The sequence below is a fragment of the Nyctereutes procyonoides genome, unplaced genomic scaffold, assembly GCF_905146905.1.
Source record: "Nyctereutes procyonoides isolate TBG_1078 unplaced genomic scaffold, NYPRO_anot_genome, whole genome shotgun sequence".
Lineage (NCBI taxonomy): Eukaryota > Metazoa > Chordata > Mammalia > Carnivora > Canidae > Nyctereutes > Nyctereutes procyonoides.
Window position 1 is genome coordinate 51645383 of NW_026575052.1, and position 21555 is coordinate 51666937.

Below are 21555 nucleotides of genomic sequence, written 5' to 3' on the forward strand. Positions count from 1 at the left end.
GAGAGTTGTTCATGTGGTGCTCAGGAGCTCAAGCTGTGGAAAACTCAAAGAAACCCTAGGTAACTAGTACCAAGAGTACCTGGTGATGTAGCTTTAGTTCCAGCAAAACATCACTTGCTAGTCTAAATGAATGTCATTAATTTGCATTTTATTGGTTTGGGCAATGAAGTTTTATGTCTGTGTAAAAATTACATGCATTAAAAGTTTATCAGTAGTTCTCTATTATTAGAAAAACAACTTAATAACAACCTAGAAGTTCCCATGTAAAAGGTTACAAAACATCAGGCAAAATGGTGAACTAAGAGGCTCTAAGCTTCCATCCCCTATAGAAACATCAAGAAAACAACCAAAAGCTTCTTTTTTTTTAAGATTTTATTTATTTATTCATGAGAGACAGAGAGAGAGAGAGAGAGAGGCAGAGACACTTGCAGAGGGAGAAGCAGACTCCAAGCAGGGAGCCCGATGTGGGATTCGATCTCAGGACCCCGGGGTCACGACCCAGGCCGAAGGCAGGTGCTAACCCACTGAGCCACCCAGGGGTTCCCATAACCAAAAGCTTCTAAACCAATTCTGTAGTACTCTGAAAAACCATCACAGGTTTATTATAGCAACTACGCAAACCAAAGAAAAGCTCTCCTCCATATGTGGGCATTTCTGTGGCATGGTGTGGTCTTGGTCTCCCCTCCTGGAAGTCTACAAACCTGATCTACATGGGCATGTGTCCATCTGTGCTATCTTAGCTGGAGGCTTCCTGAAGGACTAACTCACTTGGTCTCACATAACTCCGAACACAAATGGGGAAAGTAGCAGACAATGCTCACAAAAGCTATACAGTGGCTCCCAACCGACACCCACCTAGGGTAGCAGATTACTGGTGGAGACACAAAAGAACCATCTGAAGCCCATAAAGGCTTGAGTGAAACTCTCAGGGAAGTCAAGGCAGTCATAAGCAGCCATGTGTGTGGGAAATTTTGAAAGCCACCTCCCAGCAAGACAGATGCTCACAACAGTCCTGCAAAGAGCTCAGACTTTCACCTTGGGTTGATTCCCTAGTCTCTAAAAGCAAGTGGAGCTAATTAATAAGGGGCTGTCTCAAAACAAAGCCAGTCTATGAAGACTGGGAAGGTTATTGTATTCTCTCTCCTCCTTTCTTCATGGAGGAGGGGTCTGGTCTGGCCGTTTCAGTTCAGAGACCTCTGTCAAAATTTTAGCTGAACACAAGCTAAAGGAGCAGACACCTCAGTGAACACATATAACAAGGAACAGCCTTTACAAAAATAATTTGGAAAAGTCTTGAAACAATACATTATACACATTATAAATAAAACCAAATACCGAGTTCTCAGTAACAACAACAAATCACAAAGCATACAAAGCTCACTCATTCAGAGGAACAAAATTCACTATCCCTGAGAAAGCTCAGACATGGGACTTATTCCACAAAGACTTTAAAACATTCTTAAATATGCTCAAAAGCGAAGGAAAGACATGGATAAGGAACTAAAAATAATCAGTAAAATGATATGTGGACAAAATGAGAATACCAACAAAAAAGATGGGTATTTATAAAGAGAACCAAACAGAGGTGACTGGGTAGCTTAGGCAGTTGAGGGTCTTGCCTTCGGCTCAGGTTGTCATCCCGGGGTCCTGGGATTGAGGCCTGTGTCGGGATCCCTGCTTAGCAGGGGTTCTGCTTCTCCGTCTGCCCCTCTCCCCGTTCATGTGTCTCTCGATCACTCTCAAATAAATATATCAAATATTTAAAAAGAGAGAGAACCAAACAAATATTCTCAGGTTCACCAGTACAGTTACTGAACTGAAAAATTCACGAGTGGGGTTCAACAGTAGACTTGGCTAGGCAGAAGAATCAGCAAATTTACACAGGAGACAAATTAAATTATCTAAAACAGTTAAAGAAAAAAACAAGACAAAAAAAAAAAAAAACAAGACAAAAGTGAGTGGAGCCTACTGGACTTCTGGAACATCATCTATGTCGCCTATGGACCAACACTCATATCATGTGAGTCCCAGCAAGAGAGGAAAGGCAAGGGAGCATATCTGTAGAAACAGTGTCCAAAAACTCCCCAATTTTGATGATATTTCATGGATTTACAAATCCACAACCTCAATAAACTTAAAGTAGGATAAACACAGAGACGCACACCAAAACACATTACAATCAAACTGTCAAAAAAAAAACAATAATATTTTCATTTTGGTATTATTAAAGGACTCTGAACAATAAAAAAAGAAAAAAGAGAGAGAATCTTGAAAGCAACAAGGAAAAGCTACTTGTCAAGTACAAGAGGCCTTCGGTAAGAATATCAGCCAGTTTGTCATCAGAAACCTCACAGGCTAAGAAGATGGGGGCTGAAACAACTGTCCACTGAGAACTCCTTATCCAGCAAACCTCTCCTTCAAAACTGAAGAAACTAAGACATTCTCAGATAAACAAATGGTGAATTTGTCTGTTAACACCAGGTCTGCCCTGGAAGAAAGGCTAAAGGAGTTCTTCAGGCTAAAATGAAAAAAACATGACCAGTAACTCAAAGCTGTACAAAGACATAAAGCTCTCTGTAAAGGTGAATACATGGACAATTACAAAAGCTGGTATTAGGGATCCCTGGGTGGCTCAGTGGTTTAGCGCCTGCATTTGGCCCAGGGTGTGATCCTGGGGTCCCGGGATGGAGTCCCACATCGGGCTCCTGGTATGAAGCCTGCTTCTCCCTCTGCCTGTGTCTCTGCGCCTCTCTCTCTATCATGAATATAAATAAATAAATAAATAAATAAATAAATAAATAAATAAATAAATAAATGCATACATACATACATAAATAAATAGATAGATAAATAAATAAATAAAAAGCTGGTATTAGTTTAATTTGATTCACTGCTCTACTTTATTTCCTACAAGATTTCAATGGCAAATGCATAAAAATAATTATACATCTCTATTATTGGGCATACAGTAATAAAGATATAATTTGTGACACCAGTAACAAAGTAGGGGGAGAATTTTACAGGAGTATAGTTTTTGCATGCTACTTTAAGTAGGAATCAATTTAAATTAGGCAGTTATAACTTTTGGATGTTATATGTAATTCCTATGGTAATCAGATAGATATAGATACGATATAAAAATGACATATCACAAATATATGATATAAAGATAAGTTTTTTTTTTAAATATTTTTATTTATTTATTCATGAGAGACACAGAATGAGAGAGAGAGGCAGAGACACAGGCAGAGGGAGAAACAGGCTCCATGCAGGGAGCCCGATGTGGGACTCGATCCAGGGACTCCAGGATTACACCCTGGGCCGAAGGCAGGCATCAAACCGCTGAGCCACCCAGGGATCCCCCTAAAGATAAGTTTTTAAGGACACCTGGGTGCCTCAGCAGTTGAGTGTCTGCCTTTGGCCCAAGGCGTGACCCCGGGGTCCCGGAATCGAGTCCCACATCAGGCTCCCTGCATGAAGCCTGCTTCTCCCTCTTCCTGTGTCTCTGCCTCTCTCTCTCATGAATAAATATATAAAATTTTAAAAAAAAGAACGGTAAGTTTTTAGAATGACTAAACTATCAATTATGCCATAGTAATATTTATGAAATTTTTCAATTTAAGTAAAGTATGCCGTGCAGAGAAGTTATCAGAGAAGTACATTACAAGCTTCCTGCCCTTATGGATCTTAAAACTTCTAAGAGAAAACAAAGACATTTGAAACACTTTTTAAAAATAACATAGAACGTAATTTCTTAAAATAAATTTTAATCAAATATATATAAGAAGTGAAACAGGTGATTAAAAAAGGATGAATCAATGAAGAGAAACGTTATAGCCAACAATGCAGGACATGAAATCTGTTAAAACAGGCAAAAAGTTATAAAGGAAAAAAAAGGATTAGAGTTGATTTTATTCCAAATACTAACTCAGTCACTTTTCAATTATATAACCCTAATCCATATTTACAATAGTTTCAATAGTCTTTTCTATATAACAAATTTATAAAATAGTAAGTAATAAAACATCTGTTTACTTCAAACTTCAAACCTCTCAGGCTCCAACCTTTCCACTGAGGTCTAACTGGCCCCACTGGCCCACTTCATTGCTTGCTTGAATTTCTACCAGGTGGATTTCCCCTCCACAAATCTTTGCTTCTCCAGTTTTTTCCATCTCAAAATAAATGAAACCACCATCCCTCAAGGTGCTCAACTATCCCTGATTTATCTTTCCTTCATCCCAACCTACACATCCAATCCACAACTTGGTATGGTTAAACCCACCTTCAAAATAATTTTCAAATTATTCATTCCTAGGCTGATCCACCATCATAACTTCTAACCTTCATTCCTTGTTATTTGCTTTCTTTGCTCACTACAATCCATCATATATAAAAACATAATAAAGCCAAAATAATCTTTCTAAAATATAAGTCACACTATTCCCCACCTAAAATCCTCCAGCTTTATTCCAAAATAATTTCATCCACTCAGAGACAATTCTAAGTTTTTGGTTTGGGGTATATTTCCTACTTGTTTCTTTTTTTAAATGAAGTAACAGATGCCAAAGAGGAAGTATCTCATCTTGAGTTTGAACTCTGAAGTCAGGTTGCCTGGGTTCAAATCATGATTCTACCACTCTGCAGTTAAGTAATCTTGGGAAAATTACTTAAGCCTTTCTGGGTCTCAGCTTCCTCTAGCTAAAGATTAATTTTTTGATGCTCACGGTTATAAAGAGTTACTACACAGTAAGGTTTAGAGTGGGAGAGCTATATAATGAATATGATTAATATTACCACTGGATAAATGCAAAGCTGTTCCTAAATTATTCAGACATTTATTTTGGCATCACTATGGCAATTCTCCTACTCACACCATATCCAGCTTGGGGGAAAGACTGAACCTTCGAGACTGCTTCCTGAATCAGCCTGCTAGACACGCTCACTCAGCCATCAAAACACCTGCAGCCACTAAACCAACGACCACACCCACACACTCAGGCGCACAATGAATGATGCCAGCTATAAAGATGTTCAGAGCAATGCCATTTTTAAAGGCAAGAAAGAAATAAACAATATAAAAGCCCCCAAACCAAATGGCTGAAAAACAATGGCAGAGCAACACAAAGAAAATACCCTAATGGCAAGGACAAGGAGGCACGTAGATGAAATCATGCTATGTAGGAAAAAATGAGGTCAACATAAACATATATATACACACACACATATATATGCACATATCCGCATATATATGTATGCATCTATACACATATACACATATATACGTGTGTGTATATATATATTACAATAGCATAAAATGTGTGTATTCTTTTATTTTCTGTAAAGATGCTCATTTGTTGTAAATAAAGCTTTATTAAAGGACACACACTGTAAGCCCAGATGTCTCTCAGGGCATCTTCTAGCTCTAGTATTTAATGATCCTATGAAAACATAAGTGTGCAACACCCACTGGTATTTACCACTGTTAAACAGCATATCCACATTTTTTAAAAGAGTTTATTTAATTATTCATGAGAGACAGAGAGAGAGAAAGAGGCAGAGACACAGGCAGAGGGAGAAGGCTCCATGCAGCGAGTGAGCCTTCCGGGGTCTCCAGGATCACACCCTGGGCTGCAGGTGGCGCTAAACTGCTGAGCCACTGGGGCTGCCCGCATATCCACATTTTACAAAAGCCTCATGTCAGTGATGGGATTGCCCAAGGGACACCAGGCAAGTTGGGTATCAAGGCGAGAACAAGAACTTGCCACATCAGGTCTATTATAGGACATTAACTCTTAAAAATGACAAAGAAAGCATGTGTGTAGGCAGTACTAGTTGCAAATTATTTCTGTACAGAAATAAAATACTGAATTCTGGATCAAGTGTTTCAATTCTTTTCTAGTTAGGTCTTATCTCGATACTTGCAAATAAATTAATAAAACAGGCAAAAAAAAATCCCAAAGAATCAAAAATTCAGTTTCTAGCCTTGTTTTAAAGAGATGTCTGAATATTATGTTGGACTGCAAATCAACCAAGGGGAAGAAGAAAATTGGTCCTAAAAAAAAAAATGTTTTTAATGATTTCTGTATAATTTTCCTCTTAGATTACTACAGGTCTTATATTTGGATCTTAAACTGCTTAAAATATTACAAAATTCATTTAAAAATCAATGTAAAATGCAGTATACCAAAAAGCCCTACATATATTATAACAATAACAATAGTTTGGAGGGGATCTTTCTACCAAGAAAATTCTACCTTATTTAAAAAATTCTACTCTATTAAAAGTAGATCAGCAATCCAATCCCTGGTTCAATTTCTACATGAACTACTTACAATTTGGGCAAAGTTTTCTATAATTTTATAAGATGACTTTAAAAGTTTTTCTTTTATTTTCTAAATCGTGCCAGGTCTATAACATCATTTAGAAGGCCAAACTAAGTTTGGAGTGGCTCCAAACGCACCCAACATAAGCGTGTACACATAAGGTAAAGAAAGAGTTCAAAACCAATGGATCTCCATTTGTTTATTTTCACTAACCACAGCTAACTATGTTAAACCAATTTTCTTAATAAAAGGTTAGTATAACCTGTGTACTTTAAAGAATATAGGCTTTCAAGATGTAGAGCTAATCATATACATTCAACAGATTATCAATGAACTATTACAAACACTGTGATGAGTATCTGACATTCAATGAACGCATGGTACACAACGTCTGCAGAACTATACAAGCACAACTATACACACAGCACACGTAGAGAAGTCAGAGGAGGACATACAGTACTGAACACTTAGAACCCATGTGGGTCTCTCCCAACCCCCACCCCTTTGTTGGGAAACATCAACAATTTTCTAATTTTGTTACAATAAATTTGTTCGTGAGGCAGTATTTGTGAGCCTCAGCTGAACTAAATTACCTGACTCAAAGCTGGGATGGAGCTTGTCTGAGAAGTGGTTTGAGATATGGGACCATTCATCTGTAAAATTGAAAACATCAAACGCACCCTCATTACAATGTAAGCAGTATTTTCAAGCTACAGTAATTTAGCAAAAACAAAACCTATTGACAAAAAACACATTTTTACATAACAAAGAAATTCAGTGAGATATGCAGAAAGATATAGGAGCCTTGAAACTTAAAAGATTTTAAAATTCTGACTGACCATTGTAGGCAAAATTTCTTGTAATTTCCATGGGGAAAATTAAGAAAAATCTGCTTTGCTTGACAGGATAAAATCTTAAAAGCAGTCAAAATAAAAATTTATATTACAATATTAATCAATTCTTTTAAATACATACCATTAGAACATGTGTAATGTTATTACAGTATTTATAAATCACTGTCATTTTTCTAGAGGGTTTAAACTCCCAAGAGTTTTAAGCATTTGTTTTCTCTCACCTTGTCCTGATAGCTTCCTCTACTACTAAGCTATCTATAAACTTACTCAGACTATAACACCTGTATTTAGGTTTAAGATATGCCAGAGTTACTACTCTGATGGTACTTATAAAATCCAACATAACATCTGTGATCAGAAGAGCAGAGTGAGGCCCCAGACCAGCTCTGGCCTCGCCCCCTACTCACCAGATGAGCGCTGTCTTTCCCTTCCTGGACTCGCTGGCCCTGCGGTTCAGCCACGACCTTAGTGTCCTGATCAGAAGTCATGAGCTGTTTACTCTGTGGCCGCACTGGGAGAAGGTGAATGGCAACTGTAGGGTGCTGTAAAACAACAAAACAACCCATCAGTAACTTGTAGTACAGAATGCAACAGATTCTTCAAATTAATACTAGGAGGTCTTCAAATCTTCAAGTTTTCCAGGACATTTGTTGCTCCTCCGGAATCTAAGTAGTTTATTTACTTACTTACTTATTTTTAATTGAGGCTCCAGGCCCAGCATGGAGCCCAACACAGGGATTGAACTCATAGCCCTGAGATCAAGAGCCCAGCTGAGATCAAGAGCTAGCTGCCCAAACGACTGAGCTGCCCAGGCATCCCTGCAGTCTAAGTAGTTTAAAGAAATCTGCCCATAATTTACACCTTTATATTAACCCAAGAATATAGTAAGACTAGAAATTGTGTGCTAACACATACAAACCCACTCATGGCCAGAAAACCATCTTTTTAAACAGAAAGTAACAAAATTAATAGAACTCCAATTTGTATTTGATGAATCCCAAATTTACATATATCATTTTGACTGTCCCCATTAATTTCATTTCGTTCCAGGACAACAGTTGTCAAGAGAAATAAATAGTAATTAGTTAAAAAGGAGTCCCTTCAAAATCCTGACCCACACAAACCAAAAACCACTTGAAGACAGTAGGAGTGGTGCTGCAAAAGCAGGCTTTCCAAAGTACTGGCTCAGCTCAACAGTGAGAGACTAAATGTCAAACAAGATAGCTCATTTGATTTTCCCAAACAGAGTAGTAACTCTGGTTCACAAGAGACTAAACAATACTCATATTTTGTACCATCAGCATGAGAACCAGGGTTCCCAGATACCCAGGGCCAACTCTGGTGTACCCTCTTTCTGCAGCAAGCCACACCACCGCCAGGACTGGATTTAATCCAGGTACCTTTCAGGCTCTTCTGAAAACAGAGCATCCTCTTGCCAGATATGGAGATTTAAAAGCTAGCTATTTCTGTCTCATGAGGTAACCATGCAGGTGTTTAGTTTTTATAATGGTGCTCCCTACACTCAATAACCTGCTTATAATAAATTCCCAAAACCCTTGTAATGAAATAATCTGATGGTCAAAAGCAATCTCATCGAACGGTCCACTCTATCATCAGCCACAAAAGCACAAGATCACTTCTGTGCTATTAGACAGGTTTGGCTATATAAACTGCTTAAAAAGAAAAAACACTTGAAACCAATCAGTTTCACAGAGGTCAACGTCTTCCAAAATACAGAATGAATGACAGGTGTTAAACTGTAAGAGTTTGCAGTATGTGAAACTATCATAGAGGCAAACATCGACTCTCCCCAAATACCAAATCCAGGAAATGAAGTCGTGGGATGGTAACCAAACCGACAAGTCACAAAAGGGCTTACAGACAGTTTTACCACTATGCACTTCTAGATTTGTTAAGATTCTCAAACAAAAAAATGTTTGGTTAAAAACTAGGTAAGATGGCCAAAATCGGGAAAAATTCAATTACGAATCTCTTTTATTACAACTACTACGTGTATTTTTTCAGTCAGAGATTCTGTGCCTCCTGAGAGAACTAGCAGCAACGCCAGGAAGTTGTCTTGCAAAACAAACAAATAATATCCACACACCTGGGGGACACCCGGGTGGCTCAGGGGTTGAGCATCTGCCTTTGGCTCAGGGCGTGACCCCGGGGCCCTGGGATCGAGTCCTGCACTGGCCTCTCCACAGGGAGCCTGCTTTTCCCTCTGCCTGTGTCTCTCATGAATAAAAAAAAAAAAAAAAAAAAAAAAAAAATCCACACACCCAGGATGCGGTCTTATTACAAACTTACAGCAAACAGGAGCACTGAGGAGTACCAGGTACGGGAGGATCCAGACAAGCAGCCTGGCTTCCTCAACACATACTGGCCAAACCACTGCTTTATTTGGTTGTATGGCTTTATTCAATTCAAACAAACAACAATCAGGGAAGTCACAGTGATGGCATATTTTAATAAGAATGATGCTGTGGTCATCTTAAAAAAAAGAGGCCTAATCTTACAGAGTTGCATACTTATTTACAGGCGCAATAACACGGTGGTTAGAATTTTCCTCAAAATAATACATGCGGCAGAGATGTGGGAGTTCCTATTTGCTCCCCTTGGAAGAGGGGTATGGGGGTTAACAATCTGATCCACTCTACTTCTGCATGCTTTAAATGTTCCCTGACAAAAGGTTAAAAAGGTAGCATGGCAGTGTCCTAGTACAACAGACACAGCAGGCCTCTTACCCACAAACAAGTCATCTTGACGTCACGCCACTCTCTCTCTTAATTACTGACCTAACATGCACTGTTTTTCAAAAGTACTACAGCTGGAAAGAGGGCTTACTGATATCCACCTTGTTTAAGCAGCACGAAAGGTACAAAGTATTAAATGAGACTTTATCAAATGTCTGAATCTAAAATAAAACAGAGTACGATGATGCAACAGTGACAATAGTTCAATAAATAACAAAACCACCTTTTCATTACTAGGTCAAAAGACCAAACCTACCCTGAGACTTAAACCATTTAAACTACTGCTTCCAGGAATCGCAGAAGAGCAGGTCTCTAGGTTTTAAAGAGAAATACGCAAGGGGGATGGGGGTGGGAACTTACCACCAAAACAAAGCATTTGCAGCATAAGACCTAGTAGTAGTTTGAAAACCTGATAATGTCAGAGGCAGCCCTCACAAAGCCTTCCTGAGCTGAACAAAAGGACTTATTTCCCCTATCTGATTTCATCTCTGGATGTGAAAAGGCAAAAAGATGCAGTCAAAGGGCCCTGCCTCCTGTCCTGTGGTCTCTATATAGGGCCAGACATTTTTAATTTCACCTGTCAAAGGTACATGTAAAGTTTAATCAATCTTAAACACCTGGGAGAGTATGGTTCTCTCAGATCTGTTCGTAAAGAATCCTTTTCCTGTATACCAGAAATGTTTGTTTGCTTCATAATGAAACATCCCATCTCAGAAGGCCCCATGACATTCAGGTGTCACTTCTCCTTAGTCCCCTCTAACTGGGACAACTCCTCAGTCTTCCCTCATCTTTTCTGTGCACGTTCCAAGAGTGCTGGTTAATGCTTCTGTCACACGAACCTGGGGCACTGCACTAGGAAAGCAAGGAAGCCAGTGAGCACGCTCAAGGTCGCAGCACAGAACCAACAGGAAAGGAAGGCAAGGGCTCTCCCAGCTACAGGTGGACAGCAGGCAGAGCATGCAGAGCAAGCGGGTAACACGCACCTTAGAATCCACAACAGTTTAGAACGCCACCACTACACTGGTTACTTTTGGAGGTTGTTGGGATATCAACTCACTTTTCTGAAGACTTCTAAAGACAAACTGTCACCAGCCTGCCCCTCCTGGATGACTACTGCAGCATGACCAGGTGCTAGTGAGAGCAAACTGCTCTCTCTGTACAGGAGCCACAATGAATAAAAACAGTGAGCAATCAAATTAGAAAATGAAACTGTTTGCAACATCTAATGAAGTAACAATAACCATAGATGTCTCCTAAAGCCCGGTGGAGAGTTGATGGAAAGCTTCATAATGGTCAGATCAGATGGACATTAAGGTGACTTTCAATCCCATCACTAATGTGGAACAACTAGGTGCTACTTTCTTCTTGATGTGAGGAAAGAGCACCGTTTATTAAGCATTCTTGCCAAAAAAAAAGAACCTGTAGTTAATCAAACCTCTAGATTGGACTCACAATTTAAAGGAAATTCTGGAGCAATATATGTTAAATCACACTGACACAAAGCCATTAGCTAAAACCAAAATGTGGGGGCATTCTAGAAGACAGATGACCTCATTTCTGCAGCAAACCTAAGACATGGAAAAACGGGAGAGATTTTTTTTATTGCTACAAAATACAAAAGCTTTAACCAAAATAACCTTACGTAACGTGAGAAGTGTATCTGGATTGAAATAAATTAACTTTAGAATGACATTTTTGACACGAAAAATTTGACTGCTGCCTAGGTAATAAAGGATATTATGGAATGATTATTAATTCCACTGGGCACAATCCAGGTGCTGTGTCTGTTTAAAGGTCTTATCTGGGAGATATTATATAAACTAAAGACTATGGATGACATTATATACCAGGAATTTGCATTAAGATATGCTTACAATTTTTTTTGGAAAATTTAAAGGAAAAAACAAAAATACAAGAATGCAGCAAGTAGCTGGCGGTGAGACTACATGATGGGCACACAGAGGACTGCTCTACTACTCACCCTATCTCTATGGTTAAAAATTCCCACAATAAAAAGTAAATAGAAAAATCTGGAGCACCGGGTGGCTCAGTGGTTGAGCATCTGCCTTGGGCTCAGGTCATGACCATGGGGTCCTGGGATCAAGTTCCGCATAGGGCTCCCCATAAGGAGCCTGCTTCTCCCTGTGTCTCTGCCTCTGTCTCTCATGAATAAATAAACAAATGAGAAAAATCTGACTAGGATATGTACTAGTATCCACCTAAAACTTCACACACTGTTACTTAAAATCTGTGCTACATATAAAAATATGTAAACTAATGTTCATAGCAGTTTTAGTAAAAAAAAATATTATAGAAAAGCAGAAACTAATGCAATATATCACACCTATATAAAATATTGAGAGATTACATTGTTTTAAAAAAGCAGGATATAAGACTGTGGACAGTATAATTACAGCTATGTTCTAAAAATTCACATAAGTTTCTGAATATTTACAAGTAAATACACCAGATAACTAATATGTGTGACTTAGTGTTAAAATACCAGTACTGTATTTTGTTTCTTTTCTCAACTCTCAGTTACTCCTCTGGCTTGCTGGTTCCACCTTTACCACGTTTACCAATAAAGCACCTAGTCCTTCCTACAGAAAGCATAAAGTACTGATCCAGCAGGAAAAGCATCCAAGTCCCTTCCCAGTGGGTTGTCAATAGAGATTAATAAAACCACCAATTGGCTGTAAACATTAACATTTTCTTGTAAAATGCACAACTCAGTCTTGTTCTTTATGAGAGAGGGTCTCAAACACTGGCCTGAGCCTGTCATGGGTCCCAGAGACCTCCCCAGGCCCACCAGTTACACCAACTGTCACAACAATGCCAAGATGCTGTTTCCTTTGCACTCACATTCTCTCCTGGTAAACTGCTGTGGAGTTCTGGTGCAGTTACAAAGAACAGCCAAGGTTATAAGAAAAGACTATCAACAACAAAACTAAAAGACAACCTACAGAATGGGAGAGGATATTTGCAAATGATGTATCAGATAAAACACTAGTATCCAAGATCTATAAAGAACTTCTTAAACTCAACAGCAAAGAAACAAACAATCCAATCATGAAATAGGAAAAAGACATGAACAGAAATCTCCCAGAGGAAGACATAGACGTGGCCAACAAGTACATGAGAAAATGCTCTGTATCACTGGCCATCAGGGAGATACAAATCAAAACCACAATGAGATCCCACCTCACACCGGTGAGAATGGGGAAAATTAACAAGGCAGGAAACCACAAATGTTGGAGAGGATGTGGAGAAAGGGGAACCCTCCTGCACTGTGGGTGGGAATGTGAACTGGTACAGCCACTCTGGAAAACTGTGTGGAGGGTCCTCAAAGAGTTAAAAATAGACCTGCCCTACGACCCAGCAATTGCACTGCTGGGGACTGACCCCAAAGATACAGATGCAGTGAAACACTGGGACACCTGCATCCCGATGTTTATAGCAGCAATGTCCACAAATAGCCAAACTGTGGAAGAAGCTTTGGTGTCCATCGACAGATGAATGGATAAAGAAGATGTGGTCCATGTATACAATGGAATATTCCTCAGCCATTAGAAACGGCAAATACCCACCATTTGCTTTGACATCGATGGAACTGGAGGGTATTATGCTGAGTGAAATAAGTCCATCGGAGAAGGACAAACATTAGTATGGTCTCATTCATTTGGGAAATATAAAAAATAGTGAAAAAAGGGGAAAGGAGAAAAAATGAGTGGGAAATATCAGAAAGGGAGACAGAACATGAGAGACTCCTAACTCTGGGAAATGAACTAGGGGTGGTAGAAAGGGAGGTGGGCAGGGGGTGGGGGTGACTGGGTGACGGGCACTGAGCGGGGCACTTGATGGGATGAGCACTGGGTGTTATTCTATATGTTGGCAAATTGAACACCAATAAAAAATAAATTTATTAAAAAAAAAAGACTATTAAAACACTCCTCACTTTTCAAACTATGTATTTTGTGTAAGGTCAGATTTCCTTCTCATCCTTCAACCAAAATAACATATCACAACAGATCAAATGCAGAAACAGAAGAATCCCCCTGAGAGTCTATTAAATATTGAAAAGATTTATAAAAATATAAAACAAGATCATTCTCATTATTTTTTTTTGTTTTGGAAGATTGTTACCTTTTCATAACCAATGTTATTTACATTACGTGTAATGGCTTTGTGATTACTGTCAAAAAGTATCTTTAAATTTGTCTTAATTTTTAATACAAAAACACAATAAGCCCTATAAACAAAAGTTCTTAAAGATCTTCAGGGCAGCCCAGGTGGCTCAGTGGTTTAGTGCCGCCTTCAGCCCAGGGCCTGATCCTGGAGTCCCGGGATCGAGTCCCACGTCAGGCTCCCCCCGCATGGAACCTGCTTCTCCCTCTGCCTGTGTCCCTGCCTCTCTCTCTCTGTCTCTCTGTCTCTCATGGATAAATAAGAGCTTAAAAAAAAAAAATCTTCAATAATGTTTAAAAGTGTAAAGAGGTCCCAAGATGACAATGAGAAACACCAATATAAGACAAAACGAGTCCTGATGTACAGATCCTCAATGTTCCCGGAGAAGAGACATCCTATGCTCATGGATGGGAAGACATAGTAGTCTTACGATGGCAATACTCCGCACATCTACAGTCAATGCAATCCCACCTGCCTTTTTTGCAGAAATTGATGAGCTGATCCTAAAATTCCTATGGAAATGCAAGGGACCCAGAATAGCCAAACAATCTTGCAAAGAACAAAGTTGGAAGACTCACACTTCCTAATTTCAAAACTTAGTACACAACTATACCAGTTAAGATAGTGTAGTACTGGCACAAGGGGAGACATACAGATCAAAAGACAGAATTCAGAGTCCAGAAATAAACCCTCACATTTATGGTCAGCTAATTTTCAAATGGGTGCCAAGACCATTCAATGGGGAAAGAACTCTTTTCAACAAATGGTGCTAGGACAACTGGATATCTACATGCAAAAGAATGAAGGTGGACCTCTACAACACTCTCTCTATATAAATTAATCAAAATGGATCAAACACCTAAATAAGGGGCACCTGGCTGGTTTAGTTTCTGGAGCATGCAACTCTTGATCTCAGGGTTGTGAGTTCAAGCCCACATCGGATATAGAGATTACTAAAAAATAAAATAAACTAAAAAAACCCCAACAAACAACACCTAAATGTAAGAGCTAGAATTACAAAACTTGGAAGAAAACACAGGAGTAAATCTTCATGAGCCTGGATCAGGCAATGTCTTCTTAGGACACCAAAAGCACAAGCACAGAAGAACAAATAAATTGGTTTTCATCAAAATTAAAAACTTTTGGGCTTCAAAGCACACCACCAACAAAATGAAATGGAAGAAAATATTTGCAAATTATATACCTCATAAGGGACATTGTATATGTACAGAGAAAGAAACAGGAGAGTGTGTTCCTAAAACTCAATTGTAAGGGGCAAATAAGTAAAAACAAACAAAAACAAAACAAAACAAAAAAACCCACAAGAAACAAACAAAAACCCCAGCAGAGTATGAATTGACATTTTCCCAAAGAAGAAACATAAATGGCCGATAAGCACATGAAAAGATGTTCAACATCATTAGTCATTAGGGAAATGCAAATCAAAACACGAAATACCACTTCAAACTCACTGGAATGGATATAATCAAAAAGACAAATAACAAGTGTTGGCAAGGATGTAAAGAACTGGAATCTGAATACACTGTTGGTGGGAATATAAAATGGCATGGGCCCTTAGTAAACAGTTGCAGATATTGAACACAACGTTATCATATGACCCAGCCATCCCATACCTAGGTACATACCCCAGGGGACACAAAGCATGTATCATCACCAAAACTGGGTACATGAGTATTCATAGCAATACAACAGCCAAAATGTGGAAATAACTCAAAAAGTAAACTATTAGAGGTTAAAATCCTTATTTTCATACTTGTGTTTGGTGTACTTCAGTAGATTTGCAAATAACAATGATAGAATCAGTTTGCGAATTTGATAATTTCTAAAACCATCAAAATAAAGTTATTCTTTTAAACATGAATTTTTTTTCCTGCTTACAAAAGGGTGGTGTGTAAACACAGATGATGTGTCTGTGTACCAGAAATGCAAAAAGAGAGAGAATTAGCATTTGGACCTCCGTTATGCAATGATTACTCTAAGTGCTTTACTTGTCACTGAATCAACTTCAATTCTTATTGCTGTCTCCTGCCTACTCAGCAGACTGGGAAAATGAGTTGAGATAGCTCAGTCAAGGTCGCAAAGCCAGGTAAATCCTGACTTAATCCATACATGCACCTAATAATTTCTGCTCTTCAACTCTATGTGCCCAGTGCAGTCCACTCACCCTATCAATCCATGCCTGAGTATGCCCATTAGGACACGACCACTAAAGTTTACCTGCAGTTTCCTGAGCTGGTCTTCATTCCTTCTCTTCTATGCTGATAATTCATAGGCATCAGTGCAGAGATTATGATTTTTAGCATTTAAAATAAGCACTTTTTATTTTATTTTAAATATTTTATTCATTTATTCACAAGAGACAGAGAGAAAGAGAGAGAGAGGCAGAGACACAGGCAGAGGAAGAAGCAAGGCTCCATGCGGGGAGCCTGACGTGGGACTCGATCCCGGATCTCCAGGATCAGGCCCTGGGCTGAAGGTGGCACTAAACCACTGAGCCACCTGGGCTGCCCAAAATAAGCGCTTTTTAAAAAACCAACATGGTGCCTAAATATAAGCCAAGTACTTCAACTTTTTATACAACAGTGACCTGACTCAATGCCAAAAGAAAAACTGGCCGCATTGAGAAATGACATGTTGCACCTCCCTGGGGAATTTTCAAATGTATAGGTAAGTTTTTGCTTTATGAGTTGACCTTGAAATGTAAACATTTCATATGAGATGAGATTCTATTACATGAGGGTCAAATAGAAGACCTCTTTTCTCAATCTAAAAACATTTTTCTGAAGTCACAAGTCACCACTTCTATGTTCACCCAGCCACTCAAAACTTCCCTGTCTTTGCACATTCTATTCTTCTTGCCTGAAATGTTCCTCCTTCTTAGGCGGCTTCCTTCCCATTCCTCTCTCACTCCTTCTCCATGGACTCAAAGCCTTCTCTGTTTCTCAGGCACTGGCCACGTCTGTGCTTCTCAACCCTACTAGCCTGAGTCTCTTTAAGGAATCCATGTGTTTCACCTCCTTATGTATAGAACACAGCAGAAATATGTATCCCACCAATGATATGTTACAATTGACCCCCCAGAGAGTCCTGTCAGTAATACTCACTTACAGGTGGTTTAGCTGCAGTATTGCCCAATACCACCAAATATTGCAAATACCAATATTTGCAACCACAAAATGAAGGAGGAGTCAAGTTTGCTAAGGCATCTTCTAACTCCACTACTTTACTGTTGGGAGGAAGGAGTTCAGGGACAGAACCTGAGCAAAGGAGTTGGACAATACAGACATAAGTTCTAAGACAACTCCCACGTAACTCCTAGGATTATTTTACAAAAGAGCAGTAAATGAATATTCAACAAATAAAAACAGTTTTACCCAAATATGGAAAATGGGGGTGGGTTGAGAACTTCAGAGACTGCCCCAAATTAAGTACTATATGATCCCCTTTGAGAATCAATTAGAAAAGCCAAAATTTGTTACTTTCAATGTCTAAACATAGTTTGTAGAAAGACAGTTTACCTACCAGACCTCTGAAAATAAAACTCTTTGGAAAAAAACAGAAAAGGTCAATGAAACTAAATCATTAAAGCACAATTATAGCATTGTAGGATTTGGAAGGGCATTTGTTAATACTAGTAACTTTCCTTTAGAACTCAATATGCACACCTCTAAATGGAGGTATAAGAAAATTAAATACCATAATAGGAATTACAGTTCCCATTCGCTTGCTCTGTGCTACAGGTTGCATTATATTGTTTATCTCACGGCCAAGCAGCTGAGAGCATTGCTCTATAATATTTAAAATGCACATTCCTGTCTTATGGCAAATTAGTCTATGTACCTTCCACAGCACCTTACAAAAATCATATATCCAACTGAGTCTGCAGGCTTCAAGAGTAGGGACATCTAAAGAGCAACAGACAGCTGTGTCCAGGACAGCAGTTACTCTGGCTCTTTGTTTTTTCCAGTTCAGTATCACCAAGCTTTCTCACAGTAACTGTGGCAAAGACATAGGTGAATGAAAGAAAGGAACCCAACCTTAGCAGCTGCTTAATTACACATTGGAAATGGCATCCAATAGGGAAAGAGTCCTAAACAGATGCTGCCAATAAGCCTCCAGATCAATTTTTTTTAAAGATTTTATTTATTCATGAGAGACACAGGCAGAGGGAGAAGCAGGCTCCTCAAGGAGAGCCCAATGCAGGACTCAATCCCAGGACTCCGGGATCACACCCTGAGCCAAAGGCAGACGCTCAACCGCTGAGCCACCAAAGGCATCTTCAGATTAATTTTTTAAACTTCCTTTTACATGTGTACACCTCTGCTTCTACTAAAAGATACAGCTGCAGGAAAAAGTAACTTATTTTTTACAGTCCAACCTGATTCTGCTCCTAGAGAAGGCATAAAATCAGACACAAGACACACTTATTTCTCAGCCAGATAGGACTGGAAAAGTATCTATGTGAGAAATAAACCCCAAAAGTTACACTTAAAAATTTTCCCACTACTTGCTTTTTAGAATTTATTTCATAATTCCACACACACTATAAGAAAGGTCCCTTCCAGCTTTATGAATAAAGTGGTTCGTGGCAGGGCGCCTGGGTGGCTCAGATGGTTGTGTTGACACTTGATTTCAGCTCAGATCATGATCTCGGGGTTGGGACATTGAGCCCTGGGATTCCTGCTGGGCGTGGAGTCAGCTTAAGATTCATTCTTTCCCTCTTCCTCTGCTTCTCCCTCTTACCACAGAGAAGAGAAGAGGAAGAGAAGAGAAAGGAGGGGAGGGGAGGGGAAGAGAATGGTTCATGGCAATGTTATCATGGAGAGGTCAATTATTTGAAAAGATCATTTTACCTAGAATTCTTGTTAAAATACAATACAGAACAAAAAGAGAGTTTAGGTTATCTCATTAACCCTCTGGTTGTTAAGTATTTTTGACAAACTCCAAACAAGGAGTCCAATATTTGGTTATAAGGAAGCCTAAATAAAATATCATTTGAAATAAGTCAAAGAATATGGAAATGAAAAATCCTATCTCTTACTTTGTAATGGTTACTTTGTAAAAGAGGGTGCAAAGCTGAGGTAGGTGGTCATATCCTTAGAGATGGGACCTTTCTGCCCTCAAACTAGAATGTCTTCCACTGACCATGAGTCATTCCTTCTCCAGTAGAAGAGCATCTCCTAAAGCAGACACACACCTTTTCACCTAAGAGGAGATGGAAAGGGCAACAAACCACATTAGGCCTACCCTATATAGGGTGCAAGCTCAGCTAATCCACACACCTGCCAAAACACCATCAGAACTGCTGTATCAAACCTGCTGCCTCCAAGGACACAATGCAGCCATTCTCCTTCCTGTAACCTAAAATGGAAGGAGTAAAATACAGGAAGAGATTTTTTTCACAAAAATGTTCAATTCCACAGTTGAAAAGCTAATTGTCCTGAGTTCAGCCTGTTTTAGAACACATTCTGACTTCCATTTTCCCATTAAGAACCATTTCCCACGTTGCAAAACCACAAGGCCTGGCCAGCCAGAGCTGCCACAGTAGCAGACCAGGCTGCCAGCCCATGACACTGCTCTGGTCCTATTCAGGGCCCCTACTCCCTGCATCATCGGCTCATCTGCTGCACAGGCACTTTCGGGTCAGTGTGCACCTCTACTTTCGCCATTTCTTCCCTTAGCCACACACAACCTCCTGATAGCAAGCCAAGTCTAGAGTCCAGAAAAGAAAAAACAGCTTACTGCTGGCATTTCATCTGTATTTTTCACCTCATGGACAAAGAGCAGAACTTCCTCATTCAATCTCTATCAGAATTTATTTTTATCCTAGGGAACTGCATATATGTAGCTCTCCTTTGCTTTATGGCGCAGTTTTGTTAACTTCATTTTGAACACGGGATAATATTCTTGAGATGATCCACGTTCTCCCAAAAAATCTTCACCTTCTCTCATTTACATTTGAACTCAAAAAATGCAGACAGCCAAATGTAGTATCATTATATACCTGCACCTAGGAAATGTCAGAATCAACACCACAAAAAAGTCTTTTAAGAGACCTGAAGTCCTCTTCAAAAAACAAACTCTAAATAGGACTCTGGATAGGACGTTGCTTCAACCCTTTTCAAAGGAAAAGTCTCCATTCACCCCAATCTTCTTGTGCATTTTCCGTTTCTTTGACAACTGCCAAAAACATTTTATTACCCTTCCCAATTTACTGTCACATAACTACAGCTTTTCAACTGAAAGCAATGACACTGATGTAAGACAGGCATGGTGGTGAGCAACCCTAGAAGTCACATATGTTAGCAAACGACAGAGCATCAGAGCTTGGCAGTGGCTCAGAGCACACTCAAACCCTGTGCTGCTCCAACTACGGCACGCTGATTATGCCTAGGAGGGCACCAGAGAATCCGAACAAGAGGTGATAAAATTGTCTGAAGTCTGGGACTATATATAAAGTGGTGTACAGGGGCTCAGTCGATGAAGCATCTGCCTTCGGACGTCAGGATCTCCGGGTCCTGTGATCCAGTTCTGCATCAGGCTCCCTCCCTGCTCAGCGGGGAGTGTGCTTCTCCCTCTCCCACTGCCGCTCCCCCCGCTTGTGCTTACTTCCTTGAACTGTCAAATGAATAAAATCTATAAAAATAAAAAAATAAAGTGGTTTACGTAAAAAAAAAAAAAAATTTTTTTTTTTTAAACCAACACAACGGGGATGCCCGGGTGGCTCAGTGGTTGGGCATCTGCCTTTGGTTCAGGGCGTGATCCTGGAGTCCCCGGATCCAATCCCGCATCGGGGTCCCTGCATGGAGCCTGCTTTTCTCTCTGCCTGTGTCTCTGCCTCTGTGTGTCTGTGTGTCTCTCATGAATAAATAAAATCTTAAAAATAAAATAAAATAAAATAAAATAAAATAAAATAAAATAAAATAAAATAAACCAACACAACAAAAACTTGTAAACCTGACACTGACAATTTTCACTTCTTCACCCTGTAGTAGACATGTAGTTTTCAAGGATGTTAAATTTTTTTAAAAAAAGCTTTGCTTTGGGAAAAGGTAGTTCTTACCTATGTTAATCAATAACCAATATGTCAAAACAAAGCAAGAACATCTTGAATGTATAGTTTTCTCCAAATGAAGGACAATGAAATTCAGGGAGTCATGAAAACATTCCCAAGGGTATATGCTGGGCTCTAAGTCAAGAGCTATTTGATCCAACAGATGGTACAGATAAAGATGACAACTTACCTTCCCCAAGTCCTCACTACAGACCCACAGACATTCCCTAAAATCTTGTTATGTGAACAGGCAATCATCTTCCTTAAAAATTAAAGCCCATGGGGCACATGGGTGGCTCAGTTTTTAATTGTCCGACTCTGGATTTGGGCTCAGGTCATGATCTCAGGGTCCTGGGATGGAG

At 39.4% G+C, this 21555-nt stretch overlaps 1 protein-coding gene across 2 annotated transcripts in view; it reads right to left on the reverse strand.

Annotated features, from left to right (window-relative positions):
• The window catches only part of LARP4B (La ribonucleoprotein 4B), a 94749-nt gene that overhangs the window by 60098 nt on the left and 13096 nt on the right, over positions 1-21555 (reverse strand). For both annotated transcript variants that reach the window (XM_055331868.1, XM_055331869.1), the window contains exons 2-3: positions 7585-7719; positions 6917-6976 (exon numbers count right to left, since the gene is read on the reverse strand). In XM_055331868.1, the coding sequence (XP_055187843.1) occupies positions 6917-6976; positions 7585-7665 (141 nt within the window). In that variant the 5' untranslated portion in view covers positions 7666-7719. The remainder of the gene's footprint in view (positions 1-6916; positions 6977-7584; positions 7720-21555) is intronic.